We start from the raw sequence: 20,048 nt of genomic DNA, 5'->3' as shown, positions 1-20,048 counted from the left end.
ATGTATTCAATTACATACAATCGGGTAACCTATAAAAAAAAACATATCAGTTAAGAGTTATACCCTAATTAATCTTGTTGAATGTATGATAAGATAAAGAAAAATTCTTTTCATCAGTCATTATTTACCACCCTACACCCAATATCCTATGAAAAACACTTTTACACCCTATGAAAAACATCCACACACCCTATAAAAAAACAAAAAATAAATTTCCACCTCATGTGTGATGTGATGGGAATAGTTGTTGATTTGTAACAAAACTCTAAGAGTTTGAATGTTGAAGTGAGTTGAGTTGAGTTGAGTTGAGATGATAAAATATTATTAGAATATTATTTTTTAATATTATTATTATTTTGAGATTTGAAAAAGTTGAATTATTTATTATATTTTGTGTTGGGATTTGAAAAAGTTGTAATGATGAGTTGAGATGAGTTGAGAGTAGTTTATGTTCCAAACGCACTCAAGATAAAACATCGGAATGCTTTCAAGTAATCATGTGATTTTAGATTGATGTAACTTTAAGTGATCAATTAGATCTAATTTGTAATAAAAATAATCTGACATATACTACAGATCCAAGTCACGTCAATTTTTTTAGTTTACTATTATGTAATCTTTTTATAGTTATAATATTTCTCATACATATTATATATATATATATATATATATATATCCTTGATGCTCTCTGTTTGTTCTTTTCTGCTATGTGCATGTGTGGCTCAATATTAGATGACAAATAGAAAGAAACTTCTCTTTTGTCTTCATTTGAGCCTCAAATTATATATGTGAATTGAGATTTGGATTTCTTAAGCTCTATTTGAATAGTGAATGTGTTTAATTTCATCTCATCTCGTTATTATAAATTTTTTAAATTTCTATATAAAATATAATAAATAATTCAATTTTTTTAAATATCAAAATAATGATAATAATATTAAAAAATAATATTATATTTAATTTTTAACTTTTATTTAAAAAATCTCATCTTATCTTATTATCCAAACTGCACCTTAAAATCTATTTTTATTGGACGTTAGGGCCTAGAGTGTTTGAGGAAATTTCTCAAAATGTTGCTAAAAATATGTTATGAAATCCGCTTCATGTGTCTATATATCTTGCATTTACGATGAATCTATTATTGACATCATTTATACGATTTACTATTATTTACTTACAGAGGTAATATTATTTTGAATGGCGATGGCTTACATGATGTTACCTGGCACAAATTCTTTTAGTCGACCTGGCTAAAAAATGTGTCAACGAAAGCTGAGTACGTGGACAAAAAAAAGTCGTCCAAAATTAGAAATTAGAGACTAATCCATCTAAAGGCTAATTTATTTTAATATGTAATCCTATTTTATCCTTTATATTTACTATATTCATACCAAAATAAGAAAATAAAATAATAGAAAATTTTGGGAGATTATTTTACTTTTTATGCTGAAATTAAAAACAATTGTAATAGTACAACGTGGACTGTCTGTCTCATTATATATAAAAGAGAATCAGATTTCTTGCATACTTTATTAACATAATTGATTATATGTTTTTGTTAATATAAAATAATTATTTTGATTAATCAGTATGCATAAAAAATAGTGATTTCATATAACAGAAACCGACGTAAACCGTCTCCACCACTTATACTCTGCCACGTTGATATCCTATGCAACAGGAACCTTAACCGGGTACCTATCGATTGAGTCAACCCATGGGTTATGTCGGGAAACGTCCACTGGAATCGTTCTTATTGCTCTCCATACCGCGCTGTTACACTTGAAACCTGCGCCGAAAGCAATCTGCCAGACCCTGTCGCCCCCTGAAACCCGACCCTTTGCCTCCGTATATGCCAACTCGTACCATAACGTACTACTCGACGTGTTCCCGAAACGATGCAGCGTCATCCTCGACGGCTCTAAGTGCCCCTCACTGAGTTGTAAGTTTTTCTCCAACTCGTCCAACCCTCCTCTCCCGCCTGCATGTACGCAGAAGTGCTCGAAAGCCAGCTTGAAGTTCGGTATATATGGCTTCACCTTCGCCTTCAGGATCTTCTTCTTCACCAACGTAACAAAGAAGATGAATTGCTCAGAAAATGGCAGAACCAAAGGACCCAGGGTCGTGATATTCGTTTTCAATGCATGTCCGGCCCGCGCCATTAAATCTTTAGAGAGTTGAACCCCGACAGTTCCTTTTTCGTCCTCTCTTTGATAGACACAGTTGTAATCTTCGTCGTCCGCGCCTTTGTGGGTTCGAACAGTGTGGACCAGCTTGTACTTGGAACGGCCCCAATCCCGTGACCGGTTCGATAGCAGCACGGCTGCACCCCCCATGCGGAATATGCAATTAGATAACAACATCGATCGGTCGTTGCCTAAGTACCAATTGAGAGTAATGTTTTCGGTGCTTACGACGAGGGCATACGTGTTTGGGTTTGCATTAAGGAGATCTTTTGCGAGGTCGATGGAAATAAGGCCAGCGCTGCAACCCACGCCGCCGAGGTTGTAGGACTTAACGTCGGTTCGGAGCTTGAAGTGGTTCACAATCATGGAGGAGAGAGATGGGGTTGGATTGAATAAGCTACAGTTCACAACAAGGATTCCAATGTCCTTTGCTTTAATTCCGGTTTTGTCTAGAATTGCATCCACGACACCAAACATAACAGCCTCGGCCTCGGACCGGGCCTCTTCCATGCTTAATGTTGGCGGTCTGGACGTAATTCCTTTTGGTAGATAAGTCTCGTCACCAAGACCTGACCTGTATATTATTCGTCTCTGAAACTGGAGACTCTCCTCCTGGAATGCTCCACTATCTTCACTCATCTTTAGGAAAAACTCTCTAGTAACTTTTAGTTTGTCATCCGGCTTGTAACATGCAAAATCTACAAGATAAATTGGTCTGGACCGCTTGGACCAGAAGATCACGCAGAAAAGGATTAGAATCAAAGAAAGAGTACCAGCGGAGGTTGTACCTGTATTAATGAGGTTGTGGAACAAAACTCTCTGGTTTGTCCATAACTCAGACACGGTGTCTAGTTGCAGATTGGTGAGCTTAAGCACCAAGGAAATGGCCAGAGGCAAAATCAAAACGAACATTAGAATAGTGGCCGGGCTGCGTGAGTAGCCATAGCCTAACTTGACGTACTTTAGCTTCACAGACTGTAAGAAATCTGGCAAGCGTCTCCGGACCCTGATAACAGCGGAGGACGAGTCTTTAAACGCCATTTCGGCCGTTATTCTCTCGTTATCCATTATCTTCCTTAGTCTACTACTCTCTCTGTTTTGTGTTTTGGGTTATTGATCGTACCGGTACGTCTTATGTTTATTTATTTATAAACAAGAAGACTATGGGAAGCTGAGCTAGCTATATGATCACAAGAGCAATGTTAGGTACCGTTTTTATTCAGAGACTATAATATAAATTTAGATAATTTTATTTTAAAATTTTTTAAAATTACAAAATTATCTCTCTTAAAATGATGTTTTCTATTTAATAAAAGGTTTGTATATACAGTCCCCACTTGGAGACTGTAAATAAAATTTCTCATATTATAAACCCTAAAAAAAAAAAGAATTAATGCAGAATTGAAAGCAGCAGATAGTTTGTTGAACATAAGAGCTAGAGAGAGAGAGATATTTGAACATGAAATATGGGGGAAGTAAGAAAGGATATTTAGAACTTTAGGCCGGGTCTAGATGTTGAGATGAACTCAATCCATCTCATCTCATCTTAACATTTAAATACTATGACTTAAACACAAATAGTACTTTTAATTTTAAATTTTTAACTTTTTTTATCTAATTATTACAACTTTGTCAAACTTCCAAACAAAATATAAAAAATAATTCAACTTTTTCAAATTTCAAAATAAAAATTAGGTTAAAAAATTATATTCTAACAATATTTTAACTTTATAATTATTTTATTTAACTTTTTGATCTCCTTCATTTATCAAAATCTCGTTAAATATCTTAACTCAAACCATTTCACTATTATTTATATATTATTTCACTATTACTTATAATTTTCTCATTTCATTTAATCTTATTAATATGCATAAAAAAAGAGGCTTTAGTGAAAGAAAAGTTAGAAAGATAGTTTTGAACAATTAATGGGTTTAGCTCCAAGAAGGGATTGGATATATATAGCTCAACTACCATAGGAATAGTAGGAAGTAAATATTCAAACTCTAAATTCGGCCAAAATTCAAAATCTAGCTTCCGAAATGATGTTCAATATTGGTTTCGCCCGAGTGCCATTAGCATTTAGCACAAGCCTCATTGTGTCTTCTAGTTCTAGTGTACGTAGGCCGATTGACACCCAAATAGATATGAGTAATACTACATACAGTCTTACAATACGCAAGCGCCGTACAATTGTTTTGAAAAAGAGTGAAGTTTACTGTTAAAAAATTATTATTTTTTCATATAGGTCCCGAATTTATTCACCTTTTAAAATGATAGTACAGCGCTTATACACTCACGATTATAACTATCATTTCTCAATAGACATTTGGCCACTTATCCTTGATTATATAAAGTAGTTGTGGTAGAAGGATCGATCAGTTTTTTGACCGGGTATGAGATGCAGGCAAGTGTTTGTGAAACTGTGATGCTGTGGGATGTTGGGTTTGTTTTTATTAATTTAATCAACATTAAATTAAGAGAACCAAAAATTAAATTCTTTATTAAATGTTGAGATTGAATTTTATAAAGCCTATATAATATAGATGATAGGGAATGTCCTTATATATTACTGATCGCTAGCTAGAATTTATTGCGGCCTTCACTCTAATTAATATTAGCTTAATGGTGACCAGCTAGTTAGTTGTAATTAACAAAATCAGTCAAAATAAACTAGCAGAAGAATTGAAAGAAAAAGCGTAAAAACAATTGGAGAAATGACATTGTAAATTTTCCATATGTTTTTTTTTTTTTTTTTCTTGAAAATGTATCTATATACTTGCATAGGCACCAAAGATATATAAAGAATAAAGAAAATGGTAAAATAGAGATAAAAAAATATGAAATAAATAAATAAATAAATAATAGGGGAAAGTATGAAAATTTTGTTGAAAAAACAAAAGAAACCTTAAAAATCTGAAAAAAAGTAAATGATACTAAAAGTAAAGAAATGGCATAAAAAAACTTATTGATTAACAAACAAAAATATTTCAAGATGAGATTAATGCGCTAAAAATTGTGTCTTGTGGGAGCCAAATAATCTTATTTTATGGTACCTTTCAAAAAAATTAGGTACATGGTAAGATTTTAATAACAACTTTTAACCATATATGTGGTTTCGCCCCTCGCTAGGTGGCCCTTAAGAGGGAATATCTTCTCCTCCTATCTCATCTCACTTATATCCAAGCGATATAAATGTCAATATTTTTTAATTTCAAATTTTTTATTTTTTTATTTAATCATTATCTAATTATTATAACTTTTTCAAACTTCTAAACAAAATACAAAAAAAAAAAAATCAACATTTTCAAATCTCAAAATAAAAATTATATTTTAACTTTATAATATTTTTATTCAACTTTTTAATTTTCTCTCATTTTCCAAAATCCCATAAAATATTTTAACTCAAATCATTTCAAACTCAAATATCTAATTATTATTCACAAATAATCTCGACTCATTGCATCTCAAGTCACTTTCCAAACTAGGCCTTAAAAGATAATTGAAGAACATGTTGGATTAATCAAGAGAAAGGGTATTATACCAAGCTGTTAAGTATTTTGATTTAAATTGTCTTTTTAAGAGGTGAATTAATAGAAAAAAAAAATGTTTTGGTCACAAAGGAATTATATAAAAATAATCATACAAATTAACGTGCTTTTATCTGGTTTGTGAAATTGTAAAATTATTTTTATTATAAATTAAATCTAACAGATCATATGAAATTACGTCAATTTATTAGATTATTTTTATGTAATTGTTTTGTGTAACAGTTATTATATATATAAATATATATATTTCAAAAAATGTAATACATACCGGTGACTAGCTAGCCGTCAATTAATATTGGACCATCAAACAATATTGTGCTAGCTAGCTGCCATGCATTTGCTAACCTGTAAATATCGAATTAAGTAGTGCTACTACAAACAATATTTATGTATGCCGCCAAATGTAAACGATTCGAGTGGAAGGTGCAAATCTATCAATACGCATAAATTAAAGGCACACTATTAGATATATGAGTTCAATTGGTTTCAAAGTCAAAGCTCTTTAAAAGATGGCAGCATCGATCCTAGGTTATGACGTACTTTGGCAGGCATACGTGTGCGAGCATGTATATAAAGAATAATAATAACCACTCTTTTACTATTAATTTTTTTACTATTCTTTTTAATTTTTTAATTTTTTCTTTTATTTAATAATTAAAAAAATGATTATTAAAAAAATTATATATTTTTAAAAATCCTTTTTAATAATTAAAGATATTAAAAAAATACTTAAAATTATGAGTAATGTTATATACAGTTATAGAGTACACAAACGATACAAAATTTTTTTTAAAACAAATGAAGTCTAATATTAAAAAATTAATTTTTTATATGAATCTCGTATTTAATTATTCATTTCTTTTAATGAGATTACACATTATTTACACACTTCATAATTATAAATATCATTTCTAAAAAAATATTAGCTTGCATCCGGTGTACGAAATTAAACCCTATGAACCATCCCCGCGAGAGTATCCTAGCTTACTCCTGTGTATATATTTTAGGTTTGTTGCACTTGATTATTGATGCAGGTGGACATGATGTACTTTGGTACCTATTTAATTTTTTAGCGTCTTCATCTTAAATTTTGTTAATTTTAATTATATTATTGTTTTAATAGTATATTTTAAATTACTACTAATTTAAACAATTGACTCGAGAAATCATTTAAAATATCACATTAATTTGTATAATTATAAAAAAAAAATGATTTAAGATAATCTTTTCATTTTAATCTCTTTTTTTAATGTGTACCTATTATATACGATCGTGCCTTACAAATCTAAACATGCAATAATAATTAGACTGATAAGTAGAAATTTTCAATGGTAAAGGACCTCCAGTTATTCTTCACAAATTTGCTATATATGTTCGTATGAAAATCGTGACTCTAAGAACTTAAACTTGTGTGGATCGATGTAGGAAAAAAAAAACAATAAATATTTTAGTCACCAAGATATTTAATAAAAATAAATTTATAAATTAATGTAATTTAATACGATATATTAGATTGTAAAGCTATATTTATTGAAAAATAGATTTAACGTATCATATAAAATTATGTCAGTTTATAAATTTACTTTTATAAATTTTTTTTGTAGTCGTAGCATTAATTAAGATGTGGTCCAATAGCAATAAAAGTGTGACAACTTATATGATACCATAAAAATAAGATATATAAGAAATTAAGTAGTATATAACCTACTAGATGATATATATATACTAGTAGGGTCCTGTACTCTTCCTTTCTGAGTGGATAAAGGGGACTTTTAAGTTCTGTTTTTACAAAATTCTTTTTTCTGTTAGGAGAGAGTTTGTTATGAAGTTAAGAAAATGTCTGTTACAAAAAAATTTGTGTGTAGAGGAGCCCTAAAGCTAATGCGTAGTTGGCTTATAGTCTAGTTTTTTTATGTATTTATAAGTCACAATTGTAACTTCAGATCATTAATGAAATGAGTCTATTTCCTTTCAAAAAAAAAAAAAAAGAGTAATATATAACCTACTTCTTAATATTTATGGACGGGTGCGGCTACAATGCCGCCCCATTTTGACCGCTGGGCTGTAAAATCTTTTTTTTTTTTTTCTTTTTTCTTTTCACATTTTTTTTATATATTTAAATATATTTAAAAAATAAAAAAAAATACACCAATACATTTAAAATCACTTTCTTAATCATTAAGTAAAAAAAAAAAAGAATTTTGACCGGCGGTCAAATAGAGGTGTCACTTTGAGGAGGCAAAGTAGTATTTCTCATTTATGGACTACTTCTATTTCATATCACCCGGCCATATATACTCTATCTCTCTTCCATGGGACCATGGGGACTATCTTGCACCGCGGAAACAGGGAAGCTAAGCTAGGGAATAGCTAGGCTAGCTTCAGTGCTAATTGCTTTCACATTGAAGGGTAAATATTGACTTCAATTCAGGCTCGGTTGTACGTATAACATCAAGATCTCAACAACTTTTTATTTTTATTTCTGTAAGAATGTCCGCACGCAAGAGTACTCATGCATGAAGTACTCGATCGAGAATTTCCTTTTATGTCTTTTTTTTCAAAGCTTTGAACTCTTTTAACCTTCAATATTGTTTTGTTTTATGTTTATGTGAGTGCTTTTGGGTAATTAACTTGGAGATGTTTAGTCGGAATGAGATGAAATGATAATTTTATGAATAATAGTGAAATAGTTTGAGTTAATTAATATCTTTTATTGAGTTTTGATAAGGAGGAAAGAAAAAGTTAAATAAAAAATATTATTAAGTTAAAATATTGTTATAATATAATTTTTATTTTTATTTTTATTTTAAGATTTAAAAAAATAGTATAATCTTTTCTATTTTATTTGAAAGTTTGGAAAAATTATAATGATTAGGTAATAATTAGATGAAAATTTAAAATTAAAAAGTATTTGTGATTGAGTGATGTTTGGGATGAAGAAAATTATGATAAATTTTGAGATGAAATGTATTTCTCAAACAAGCCCTTAATTTAGGCCTAAAACTTGAGGGAAACAGATCGATGTAGTCCATTGTAGCTATCCCTCTAGCATTTGATCAAAGACTAGTATGACTAGCTAGATGCAGTATGAACTCTTAGGGCAGGTTTGGGACCTTAAACAAAACATAAAATTCTCATCTCATCTCATCTCATCATTACACCTTTTTCAAATCCCCATACAAAATATAATAAACAATTTAACTTTTTTAAATCCCAATACACATTTTTCAAATCCCAAAACAATAATAATATTAAAACTTAATATTTTAAACTTCAAAACAAAACACAAAATTCTCATCTCACCCCCTAAACCTACCCTTAATATTCCAAATATATAGTACACTTTTGTGTCTTGAAATCGGCCAATCTTTAGAGCTCTACACTTTTGTGTTTTATATATTAATGTTTTTATAATCTTGTTTTTCTAATTTTGTTTATGGTGAGCCATGAAATTAATTTATTTAGGTTATCAACCGGCGAATGACCTCACTAGCGACCGTCGACCCCGACGGAACAAGGATACTCTAATAATTGAATTATTAGGGTTTTGCTACTATGCCAAAAGGTGGTGACCGAAGCATGTAACCGAACAATCACTATAAGAAAAATGAACATTTGTGACAGATTATTTACGATAAGAATGATTATTTATGACGAAAACTGACTCATTTTAATAGAAAATAATCATTTTCGCAGAATATAACTAGTTACAAATAAACAGTTTTTTTGTAGTGAATACATTTGTCTTTTTTCTAATATTTAAAAAAAAAAGACAAATGCACTGTTTGGTCACATGCTTCGATCGCTCAAGCATTTTCCATTGAATTAATAATTAAACTCATAGATAAATAAAACAAAAGCATGTCAAAGGGAGTAATAATAGCGCTATTACTAATTGGAAAACTATTTTAAAAAAAAAAAATCTTAGCAATATTTGGAGGGATGATAAGTTGAAAAGGATTTAATACACCAAGCAAGTGTACAAGAAGGAAATATTAATGGTATGAAAACATAGTATTAATTATTCAATATACATGTTATATTTGTCTTTGCATGCTAACATATTTTACCTCAAAATTACTAAATGCACATGATGATTTAAATAAAAAGATTGAGATATTCCATAAGAATCATAAGATGTTGTTAGCTGTCGACAAGGATAGTGCAACATGGAATTTTTTATCAAGATATATCATAGGTTGATTGGAATCACAACACTCGCTAGTTAATATGGACTGACTAAATATTGACGTACTTTGTGATGATGGATAAAAAATAGCAAGCTAAAGATTCGATAAATGCTGCTTATATAAATTATAAGTCGTGCTACATAGAAGTCATATACTATAAAATATGAGGATAAAATGATAAAATTACATATTTTTAAATAGTATATAAGAGTGTGAGACTTATGTTTAGAATTTTTCATAAATGATTCGTACGAGGGAATTGGACCGAATCTAATTTATTAGGACCCATGGACTCAAGGGCTATGATCCAATCCAGCAAAATTAGGACCTTAAGAGCCAACGTAATATAACCTTTTGGGTATTGAATTTGTTGATATTATTTTGGATATGGAACTTTGTGGTACTATTTATGCATAATGTGTAACTGTTTCTAGTACTGTTTTAGATATCAAATAAATGTGAAACAATCTTTTGGGTTTAATACCGGAACTTCTTGACTGTGATATATAGTTCTTGAAGCTCTTTACATACCTTATATCTTTCAAAAGATGTGGTCCACTAGTCTTCAAGTATTTTTAAATAAAATAATAACCAAAATTTATATATATATATATATATATATTCAATGATTTTTCTAATTATTTATAGCATATTCATATTATAATAAAGTTTCTTATATGACATTACATAACAATATTAATAGTTTCAATGCAACGCAAACAACATAAATTATTTTCAAGACAATTTTTTAAAGTTAATTAGTCAATGACAGGAATTGTTTTTAGAGTAATTCTAAATATAGTTTTAGGGTGTGTACACTCTCAGATTTACTAGTTTTTTTAATGAAAGTATACGAGACTTGCACATTCTAAAATTATAACTATAATTTCTCTTATTTTTAAGACATTTTAAGTGTGTAAGCCAAACATCGAAAAATTAATTGTTTTCTTAGAAAATATATTTTTTCAACCACAAACATTGTCAAAACAAATACATCCTAATTTGTGATTTGGCTTGTAAACAAACTAATTAAGCCAGTAGGGAGATGTTTGGATCTCATCTCATCTCATTCCATCTCATTTCCTTCCCACACATCATTCAAATACAAATACTTTCAAACTAATAATTACAATTTTTTCAAACTGATTATTACAATTTTTCTAAAGTTTTGAACAAAAAATAAAAAATAATTGATCAAATTTTTTAAATCTCAAAATAAAAATGATATTAAAAATTATATTCAAATAATAATATTTTAACTTTATAATATTTTTTATTTAACTTTTTCTCTCTTCTTGCCAAAAATCTAAAAAATACTTAACTCAAACTATCTCACTATTAGTTACAAAATATCTTACTACTATTAACAAAATTCTCATCTCATCTCATTCCCCAAACATCTCCTGCTTAATATTAGGTGTCGTTTAGATAGTGAATTGAAATAAAAATTAAAAGTTAAATTAAATATTATTAGAATATTATTATTGTTTTAGGAATTGAAAAGATTGAATTGTTTATTATATTTTGTATAAAAATCTAAAAAAAAATTGTAATGATGAAATGAAATAAAATACTTTCACTAGTAGCACCAGTGACTCAACAAAAGATAAATTTATTATTAAAGTATTCAGATTTTCTATTAAAAAAATAAAAAAGCTCAGGTCACCATAAAATTCATTTTGCTTTTTCATTGTTGGTTTTGTTCTTCTTTTCCACCCAAAGGCAACAATTTCGTCTGGATCGGAATTTGCATACGGGCTAAGCAAAGCATCACAAGTCCACAACCAAGCCACATTACTACTGTTTTAGCTCCAAACTTTTTGAATCTCCAATCAACGACAAATTTCTAACTTTAGTTTTCAAATTCATTCGAGTTTTGAATCTAAATTCATTCATGAGCTTCGATCTCATCATGATGAACCTCTTATGAGATATTTTGAAAGTATAATATTCATGAAAAATATATATATATTATAACATTGCAAACGATTACGTCTAATCATTAAACTTTAACTCATCATCAGAATCATTAATAAGTATATAATTACAAAAGAAAGAAAGAATATTAAAAAATAACAAGCTATTATAGTAATTAAGAATTGAGATTTCAATAGAAATGAGATTTAAAATTAATGATATAAATAAAAATTGAAAGAAAAATGAACTTTGACCATGGGAATAAGTCCTTTTGTTTTTCCTAAAAAATATGACGGCTAGAAGAGGACAAACTTGAATAATAATGACAATTAGAAAGTTTTGAAAATTCTGATGATTAGAAAAAGATTCTAAAAAATATTATCCTTGGAAATAGTTTGTGATTTTAAAAAAAACTATATCATCTCATATCATTTTATTTAATTATTATATTTATAAAACATCTAAATAAATATACTAAACAATTCAACTTTTTCAAATCTTAAATAAAAATTTATATTAAAAAATTATATTCTAATACTAAACTTTCATCTCATCTCATCTCATCTATGTAACCAAACATGGCCTTAGGGATTGTTTGGATTGAGAGATCAGTCTAACTCATCTAATCAAATCATTATAACTTTTTCAAACTCCCACACAAAATACAATATACAATTCAACTTTTTCAAATCTCAAAATAAATAATATTTTAATACTATTTTATTCAACTTTTAACTTTTATATAATTTATCTCATCTCAACTCACTATCTAAACCTTCCTAATAGTAAATATGCTGGTTAGAGATATGTAAAAACTTTTGAACAAAATAATATTTTAAAAAGATAGATTTTTAAAAATATAATAGTTGGAAGAACAAGAATTTGAAAATTATGATTGTAAGAGAGAGCAACGTTTTAAATACCGTACCGGATGCTGTACCAGTCAAGGCATTGGAACGAAATATTTCGATACCGGTACCGTTTCGGGATAACGTTTCGGAATAACATTTCGGAATACTCGATATATAAATAAATTACATATAAAAATTATATTTTAAAATAATAGTCTATATATAAATAAATTATATATAAATGCATATATATAAATTATAAATAGTCTAGTCTGAATTGTGAATTAAAAAATAAGCTTGTAGTTTGAAAAAATAAAAAAAATAAAAAGAAAAAGAGGCCAAACTATCAGCCGGTATAGGCCAAAATTGAGGCCGGTATGTCCAGTACCAGCAGCCGGTACGAAATAGATATAGTACCTGTACCGGCCAGATGGCCGGTACGAAAAATTTCAGCCGTACCAGCCGGTACGGTACGAAATTTAAAACTATGAAAGAGAATAAAACAAAGAATAAGAAAATAATATTTTAATTGGGTAAAATTTGGCTAAAAATTTTCCCTAGCCAGCTGGGAATACTTTTGACATGATGATGGCTAACAAAATTTCACTAGATAGGCTTTACATATCACAAGCAGTTACAATGTCTATTTTTCCATTGCAACGACATGCTGGAGCTTTCTCACTTCTGTAATCAATCAATCTTATTTAACCATCAACTTGTAAATGAAAGAAATGGTTGCAATTCTCAAGCTAATTAAGCTAAACTAAGGAGGAGAAAGAACCAAGACTCTTGTTCCCAGGGCCTGTCTTTCATATTGCTTACACCTCCTGAAACGACACTAGGGTGACACATTCTGCTACTTTCTCCAGAGAGAGAGAGAGAGAGAGAGATTACTTTAATCCTCCAGCATTTTCTTCACCGTTCCACATTACATCTTTTAATCCAGAGGAGAAGCTTTTGTAGAACTGCCATATGATCAGAGAGCATTGACAACCATATCATTAATAGCAAAACTTAAACACTGGCATACATTTGCATCAACCATCAATTTACTTCAGAGAAATCAAGAGGAAAAAGTTCAATACAGCAGCAAACTCTTCATAATTTTGTCCACCATATTTTTATTTCCTAAGAATTTAGAAACTCAGCAAGATTTAGCCAGAAGTTGTGTTAGATTGAGTTGTGTGAAGCAGTTGTAATAGATCTTAGATGATGAAAATTCAAGATTCAAAAAAACTATTTTTCATCCATTTGTTTCCTACGCTTTCGACCAAACAAAACAAGTTGAAAAAAAAAAAAAAAAAGTTGGCATACCTTGTGAAACTCCAATGTGTCACCACCAGTTTTCCGGAGCTCTACCATGTGCAGGGAGGGAGCCACCTCGAACACCTGAAGTTGAAAACAAGTCAATGTGCAGAAAGTATTTTGGTATGGTACCATAAAAGTTAAAAGCAGCAGCCTCGAGTGTTCTTAAAATACAATACCAAGGAATAACTCAATACCTCAGTTGCAACTGAGAGGTGGCCCTTCCTTCCGGTTTTGTCACCCTGTAACTTCATCTGGGATGGTTGAAAAATTAAGAAAGACATGCAAATATGAATTCTTAACGTGGAACTTGCAGTTCAGAATGAGAGAACTTGGATACAACGTAGCAGATAAAACAAAGCAAATCTAAACAATACCAACCATATGTCTAACGTGAGAATCATTACCTTGTAGTTTCGCTTGTGAACATTAAAGCCAAGGGGCTTTGCCGCTTCCTCAATTTTAGACATAATTTCATTTGCAGGACGCTGGGAAGTGAAACGGGTTTCTCGCTTCACAAGACCCTGCACGGTTAAGTTTATAATATGCAGGGGAGTAAGGATCAGTACTCAGAAATAACAGATATCAATAATATACATAACATAAATCAGTACAGAGAGTGGTCGATCTAGAAAAATTAATTATCTGAATTTTAGGATCGTTTGGGCTGTGGCAAGATGAGAACAGATCGCCACAATTGATTTTCAAACAGCAAATGTAAAATACAAAGGCACCAATATAGTGCATCATTGATATTTCAATCTTCCAAACTTTGGAAGGGTGACTCATTGATTTACCATAGAATTCTCATATGCACAACAGAACGCATAGAAAATCTTGAGACATACCGTCTGCTTCTCAAACAAATTTTCAAGACTGAAACCCGGGGACCGAGATATGAGCTCAAAAGCATTCATGGATACAGGTTTCTCTTTCGTTTCTGTAACAAGATTTTCCTGCACAATAAACATACAAATAACAAATTTTGGGTGGAATTGACCTTGTGTTTACAGATTGACTAGATCTTGATTGTGATGCTATGGAAGATAAAAAATGGTTTCCAGAGTTGCAATGGAACGTGGATGTCTATCAGTCCCATTGCATAATGACATTGCAATAATCTTTATGGAAAACGAGTCAGTAACTAGCACACTGACATCTTCACTGACAGAAAGAAAAGAGAAATGGGTTAATCCCTCTTACCTTTGAATCATTGAATACAGCATCTACGTCATCAAGATTTACATTCTGCTCCTCCTCAGAGTATGCTGGCTTGTACCTTTTCTTGAACCATTCATCTTCTAAGATTTCAGGAATTGTTATCCGCTGAAATGAAGTACCACAATTTTCACAACTAAAAGCTTCAATGCAATGAAGGCACCATATTAAACATTTAAACAGCCTAGATTATCTAACTATTCACAGAGTCTCAGGAAATGATCGGGTGGAAATAGAGAGTAAATAAATCTCTAATTAAAAGGGCCTGGAGCTCACTGTAAGGGGGTTAGGATCAAGAATACGCTTGATCAGTTTCTTTGCACCAGCTGAAAAATATGATGGACATGTGAAGTCAGCCTTGCAAATCTGAAATTCATACATGAACACGATTATGTGTTAAATGAGATTCATTGTATGCAAAAAAGAGGATGCAGCATCTAGAAAGACTTACTTTTCTGTACAATTCCGCGAGATTTGGCTCGTCAAATGGCAAGTAACCAGCCATAAGTACAAAGAGAATGACCCCACAAGACCAAATATCAGACGCTGTGCCATCATAACCTTTATCATTTAGCACCTGATACAAAAACAGAAACATGACCGAAATCAAGCATGGAGTTACACTAATTCATTCTGTAACATTCAGAAACTTGTAGGTATACCTCAGGAGCAACATAATTGGGGGTACCACAGGTAGTGTGAAGCAGCCCATCCTCCTGCATTAAGAAAAATCTGACTAAGGTCTGCCTTCGTTATCTATAATGCCCCAAAATTTCCCATTCACCTTGGAAAATTCACACAACTTTTGCAAATACAACAAAAAGGTCCCATCTACAGACGAGGAATAAACATCTATTCCACATACAACTATAAATAAAGATAAGTGAAATAGAAATTAAAGTATGCATTGGAAAATATAAAGATTCATGAGAGTTCCCCATGCTTCTACCACAAGGTAACTAACAAGAGACCAGTCACAATATCCTAAAAAACACAGAAGCTAAAACCACATTCAAAACTCTAGAACTCAGATTGCTCACCGCTTAGGGCAAGGCAACTTATATGCACTATTATCATGAAAATATCAGAGTTTGTTGCATGTTTGGCAAACATGAGAATTTCCAAAATTCTCAAAATTTCTCATAACTTCATTCCCAAATATCACTCAAACACAAAACAGTTTCAATTCCAAAATTTCAACTTTTTTTATCTCATCATTACTCATACACAAAAATAATACAACTTTTACAAACTTCAAAACAAAAACACAAAAATCGACACAACTTTTATAAACTTAAAGACAAAAATAATATTAAAAAATTACATTCAAAACAATTTTTTAATTTTATCTATTCACTCTCACAAACTCCAATACAATACTTATTCTAAAGTATATGTTTATTCAATTTTTTTCTCTCCTTTCCCAAGACTCAATAAAACATTTTCACTCAAACTATTTCACTACTATTCACAAAATTTTGAAATATTTTAACTCATTTTGAAATACTTTATGTAAGAATCTGATATAAAACATGGCCTAATCACTAGTTTAAATGCAGATATAATAAATGAGTTAAAATGTTAAATAAATCCATCCTAAGACTAAAGATGTAATGTAAAATTAAAACTGCATTTTATGTAGCTCCTCAATCGTTACTAACGCAGTGTAATGTTGTGTAAACTAAGAATTCAAAGAGCTCCACATATCTTTGTTGCCCTCCCATGGAGTAAAAAAGAAGACAATATGTAATTCAAATAATAGTAAAAGAATGAGGACTTCAAGGGCACGATCAAGATTGAAGAAAGAATGATAGAACAGAAAGGTTTACTAAACTACAACAGAGAGAAGATTTCTTCCATAAATAATTGGGAAAATAAGAAATGCAAGATGTTAACAACGATAAAATTTCAATCTGACCACAAGACACCCTCTTTCCCAGAAATTGAACCTCTGAGATTACCAATATGTGCACCTATCCAGTGAAAGCTACTATTACATGATATACAACTTTAGGATCTAGGTTATAGTTGAACTCCACTCACCCGTACTTGCTGTGAGAATGCACTCAATCCAAAATCTGAAACTTTGAGAACACCATATGAGTCTAGGAGAAGATTCTCAGGCTGCAAAAGATACAGAATACTACAGAAATGATCAATTGTTGCCTGACAGAATTAATTACAGAAGAAACAAAAATCATTACTGAAAAAACCCAGTTGGTAATAACTCAAAGCGGAAAGGTAATCAATTTTGTTAAACCTTCAAATCTCTGTGGTACACGCCTCTACTGTGGCAGTAATCCACAGCATTAATGAGCTGTTGGAAATATCCCCTGGCTTCATCCTCTTTAAGTCTCCCATTTTTGGCCTGAGAATATAAACAACGAATAAGCGAATATGTTTTCTGTAAATACTAAATAGAGAAATAGTACTGGTAATTAGTAAATACTAACAAAACAAGAAATTTCTATATATAACCATAAAAGATGAAAAATGATCTGATAGTATAATCCAAGTATAGAGATAAATTTCTTACTATTTTGTCAAACAGCTCGCCACCACCAACAAATTCAAGAACGATGTAGATCTTTGATTTGCTTGCCATAACCTATGCAGAAGCATAGAAGACATATAAATACAGACATAAACATTAAAAAACATCTCATTAATGTGCTACTCAGAGATTTCATATCGACCACTTTTACCTTATGATGTAGTCTATGATGTCCAGAATAGAATAGATACATGTGTGTATTTGTGTGCATATTCATTTTTGCATACTCTAGGAATTTTGTTCTATCCATGGCCTTCCCTAAACAGAAATTTATATGTTCAGATGATAATGCTTCAACCATTAATGGAGCACAAGCTTAAATGCTTTTACTAGACATCTGACAAAATTTCAGTCCTTGTTCATGAAACTCAACAAAATTTCAGGTAGCCTCAAGTACGGAGAGAGAGTATAAAGTTAAGGTAAAAAGCTCCGTCAAAGAACCTACACTTTGTCACTTGATTTAGACCTATCTCCTGTAATCTTCACAATTTTTCCTCATATAAAAAATTTCCCCTAGCAAAAGATAGGATTTGAGCCCAAACTTCTACATGATATTGATGGCTATAACTTAAACCAAAGGTTAAAGCCCAAGCATTGTGCCCTTTGAATTTCCATTTATGAGAGTTCTATATACCAAATACCCGCCTACTCATTTTGTTATTAAATTCTCACAACCACACACCCACCTACTCGTACATAACCTTGAGAAATCTAGAAGATCTTCATTCCAATTTCCATCATAATTTCCTTATTTTTCAAAAGCATTAACATTCAGCCGGCAGACATCTTGCCATTCGATTTTCTATAACCAAGCTGTTCAATTCTACTCTTTTATTTCACCATGACGTAAAAATATTTAATGTATGAATAAACCAGCATGCACGTTGCTGAACGAACCATACCTAAATAACGGACAAAATGGGAAGAAATACAAGAGAATCCTCGTACCTCAAAAATCTTAACAACATTTGGATGTTTGATCAGCTTCATTGTCGAAATTTCTCTTTTTAGCTGCAAAAAAAAAAAAAAAAGCATCAACAACAGTAAAACCCAACCCCTCTGTCCTGAGTTTAATAGTAACTAATTATAAATACACATTATTCTGAACTAACGAAGCACACGGCTACTGAAATGCAAAACACCACCATTAGTAGTATGAATAATTCTTCTCATCGTAACTATTTATTATTTAAAAATAAAAACTGGAAGTATGGAGTGTAGAATAGTAGTTAATGTATAGCGAACCCAGCATTAGTACTATAGACCTCGGAAGAAAGATACCCTCCAAAAATGCATACAAAATCAACAATCCTACCTCTCACAGAGCAACCACTGCCACCACGATATTGGTCCCACGAGTGACACGTGGCTCTCAACTGTAAGCACACGTTGGCATGTGGGTCTCTCGGTTACAGGACGTGGCTTTTTCTTTTCTTATTCTTTTGTTTAAGGCGTAAATCGTGATTTTTACGTTTTTTTTTTTTTTTGTGGCGCTCTCAATCCATCATTTTGAAGGTTATCATTAGTAATTGTATTTTTCTTTTTTAAACATTTTTTTGAATGTTTTTAAAAATTTAGAAAAATATAAATTTATTAATAATGATCACTTTCTAAACTTTAAAAAAAATAAAACAAACAATAAACTCGCAGAAGTTTAAGGTAAGAAAAAGGCCGTTACATGTTCGACCATCTTGTGACGGAGGACTTGCTCACGGTCGAGGATTTTGATGGCAAAGCTGTCACGGGTGTCGACGTTCTTTGCGAACTTGACCTTGGCAAAGCTGCCCTCGCCCAGTGTACTCCCCAGCTCATATTTCCCGACGCGCGTCCTCGTCGCCGGTGCCTTCTTCAAGCTCATCTTCTTACCCGACTTCCGATCAAACATAAGCAACACCCGAAACACCGGAGGGCTCCCCAACGCCAAGAGAGATGCCACCCACAGCGTAAATAGCAATGCTCACAGAGAAGATGGTGTGTATGATTTGGTTTGCAGAGGCAAAGGACGGAAGCGGGAGTGTTTCGTCGGATATGGAGTATGGTCGACGCGTTTTTAGATATGAGCGATGACGAGGAGTACTTGGAAGCCCATATATATAATATGTGGGTCCCAGTGCTTTGCCCATGTCTATTTTCTGGTTCCGTGGCTGCGGATCTTTCTGAGTGAAATAAGGCATATGATTTAAACGTATTAACTTACCGTTTTCTTTATCTTTCAAAAGAATCCCATCTCTATTGTTTACCTTTTAAGTTGCTATTTAATGAGTTTTAATCATGCC

At 31.2% G+C, this 20,048-nt stretch overlaps 2 protein-coding genes across 2 annotated transcripts; both read right to left on the bottom strand.

Moving 5' to 3' along the window:
• Positions 1-1,429: 1,429 nt before the first annotated feature.
• LOC108984459 (3-ketoacyl-CoA synthase 1-like) lies at positions 1,430-3,309 on the bottom strand. The gene is made up of 2 exons (XM_018956430.2): positions 2,975-3,309; positions 1,430-2,884 (listed from the first exon to the last, which is right to left on the bottom strand). Exons 1-2 carry the CDS (start codon positions 3,252-3,254, stop codon positions 1,671-1,673), a joined length of 1,494 nt encoding a protein of 497 aa, XP_018811975.2. The 5' UTR covers positions 3,255-3,309; the 3' UTR covers positions 1,430-1,670.
• Positions 3,310-13,234: 9,925 nt separating this feature from the next.
• Positions 13,235-19,834, bottom strand: LOC108984460 (CBL-interacting serine/threonine-protein kinase 9). Its single transcript, XM_018956431.2, has 14 exons — positions 19,451-19,834; positions 18,721-18,783; positions 17,755-17,826; positions 17,479-17,586; positions 17,262-17,342; positions 15,881-15,934; positions 15,670-15,795; positions 15,495-15,584; positions 15,204-15,326; positions 14,849-14,956; positions 14,408-14,524; positions 14,198-14,254; positions 14,010-14,084; positions 13,235-13,660 (listed from the first exon to the last, which is right to left on the bottom strand). Exons 1-14 carry the CDS (start codon positions 19,655-19,657, stop codon positions 13,586-13,588), a joined length of 1,356 nt encoding a protein of 451 aa, XP_018811976.2. The 5' UTR covers positions 19,658-19,834; the 3' UTR covers positions 13,235-13,585.
• Between the last annotated feature and the right edge of the window lie 214 nt (positions 19,835-20,048).

The sequence above is a fragment of the Juglans regia genome, chromosome 7 (genome assembly GCF_001411555.2).
Source record: "Juglans regia cultivar Chandler chromosome 7, Walnut 2.0, whole genome shotgun sequence".
Classification (NCBI taxonomy): Eukaryota; Viridiplantae; Streptophyta; class Magnoliopsida; order Fagales; family Juglandaceae; genus Juglans; species Juglans regia.
This window is presented reverse-complemented; position numbering and strand designations above follow the sequence as displayed.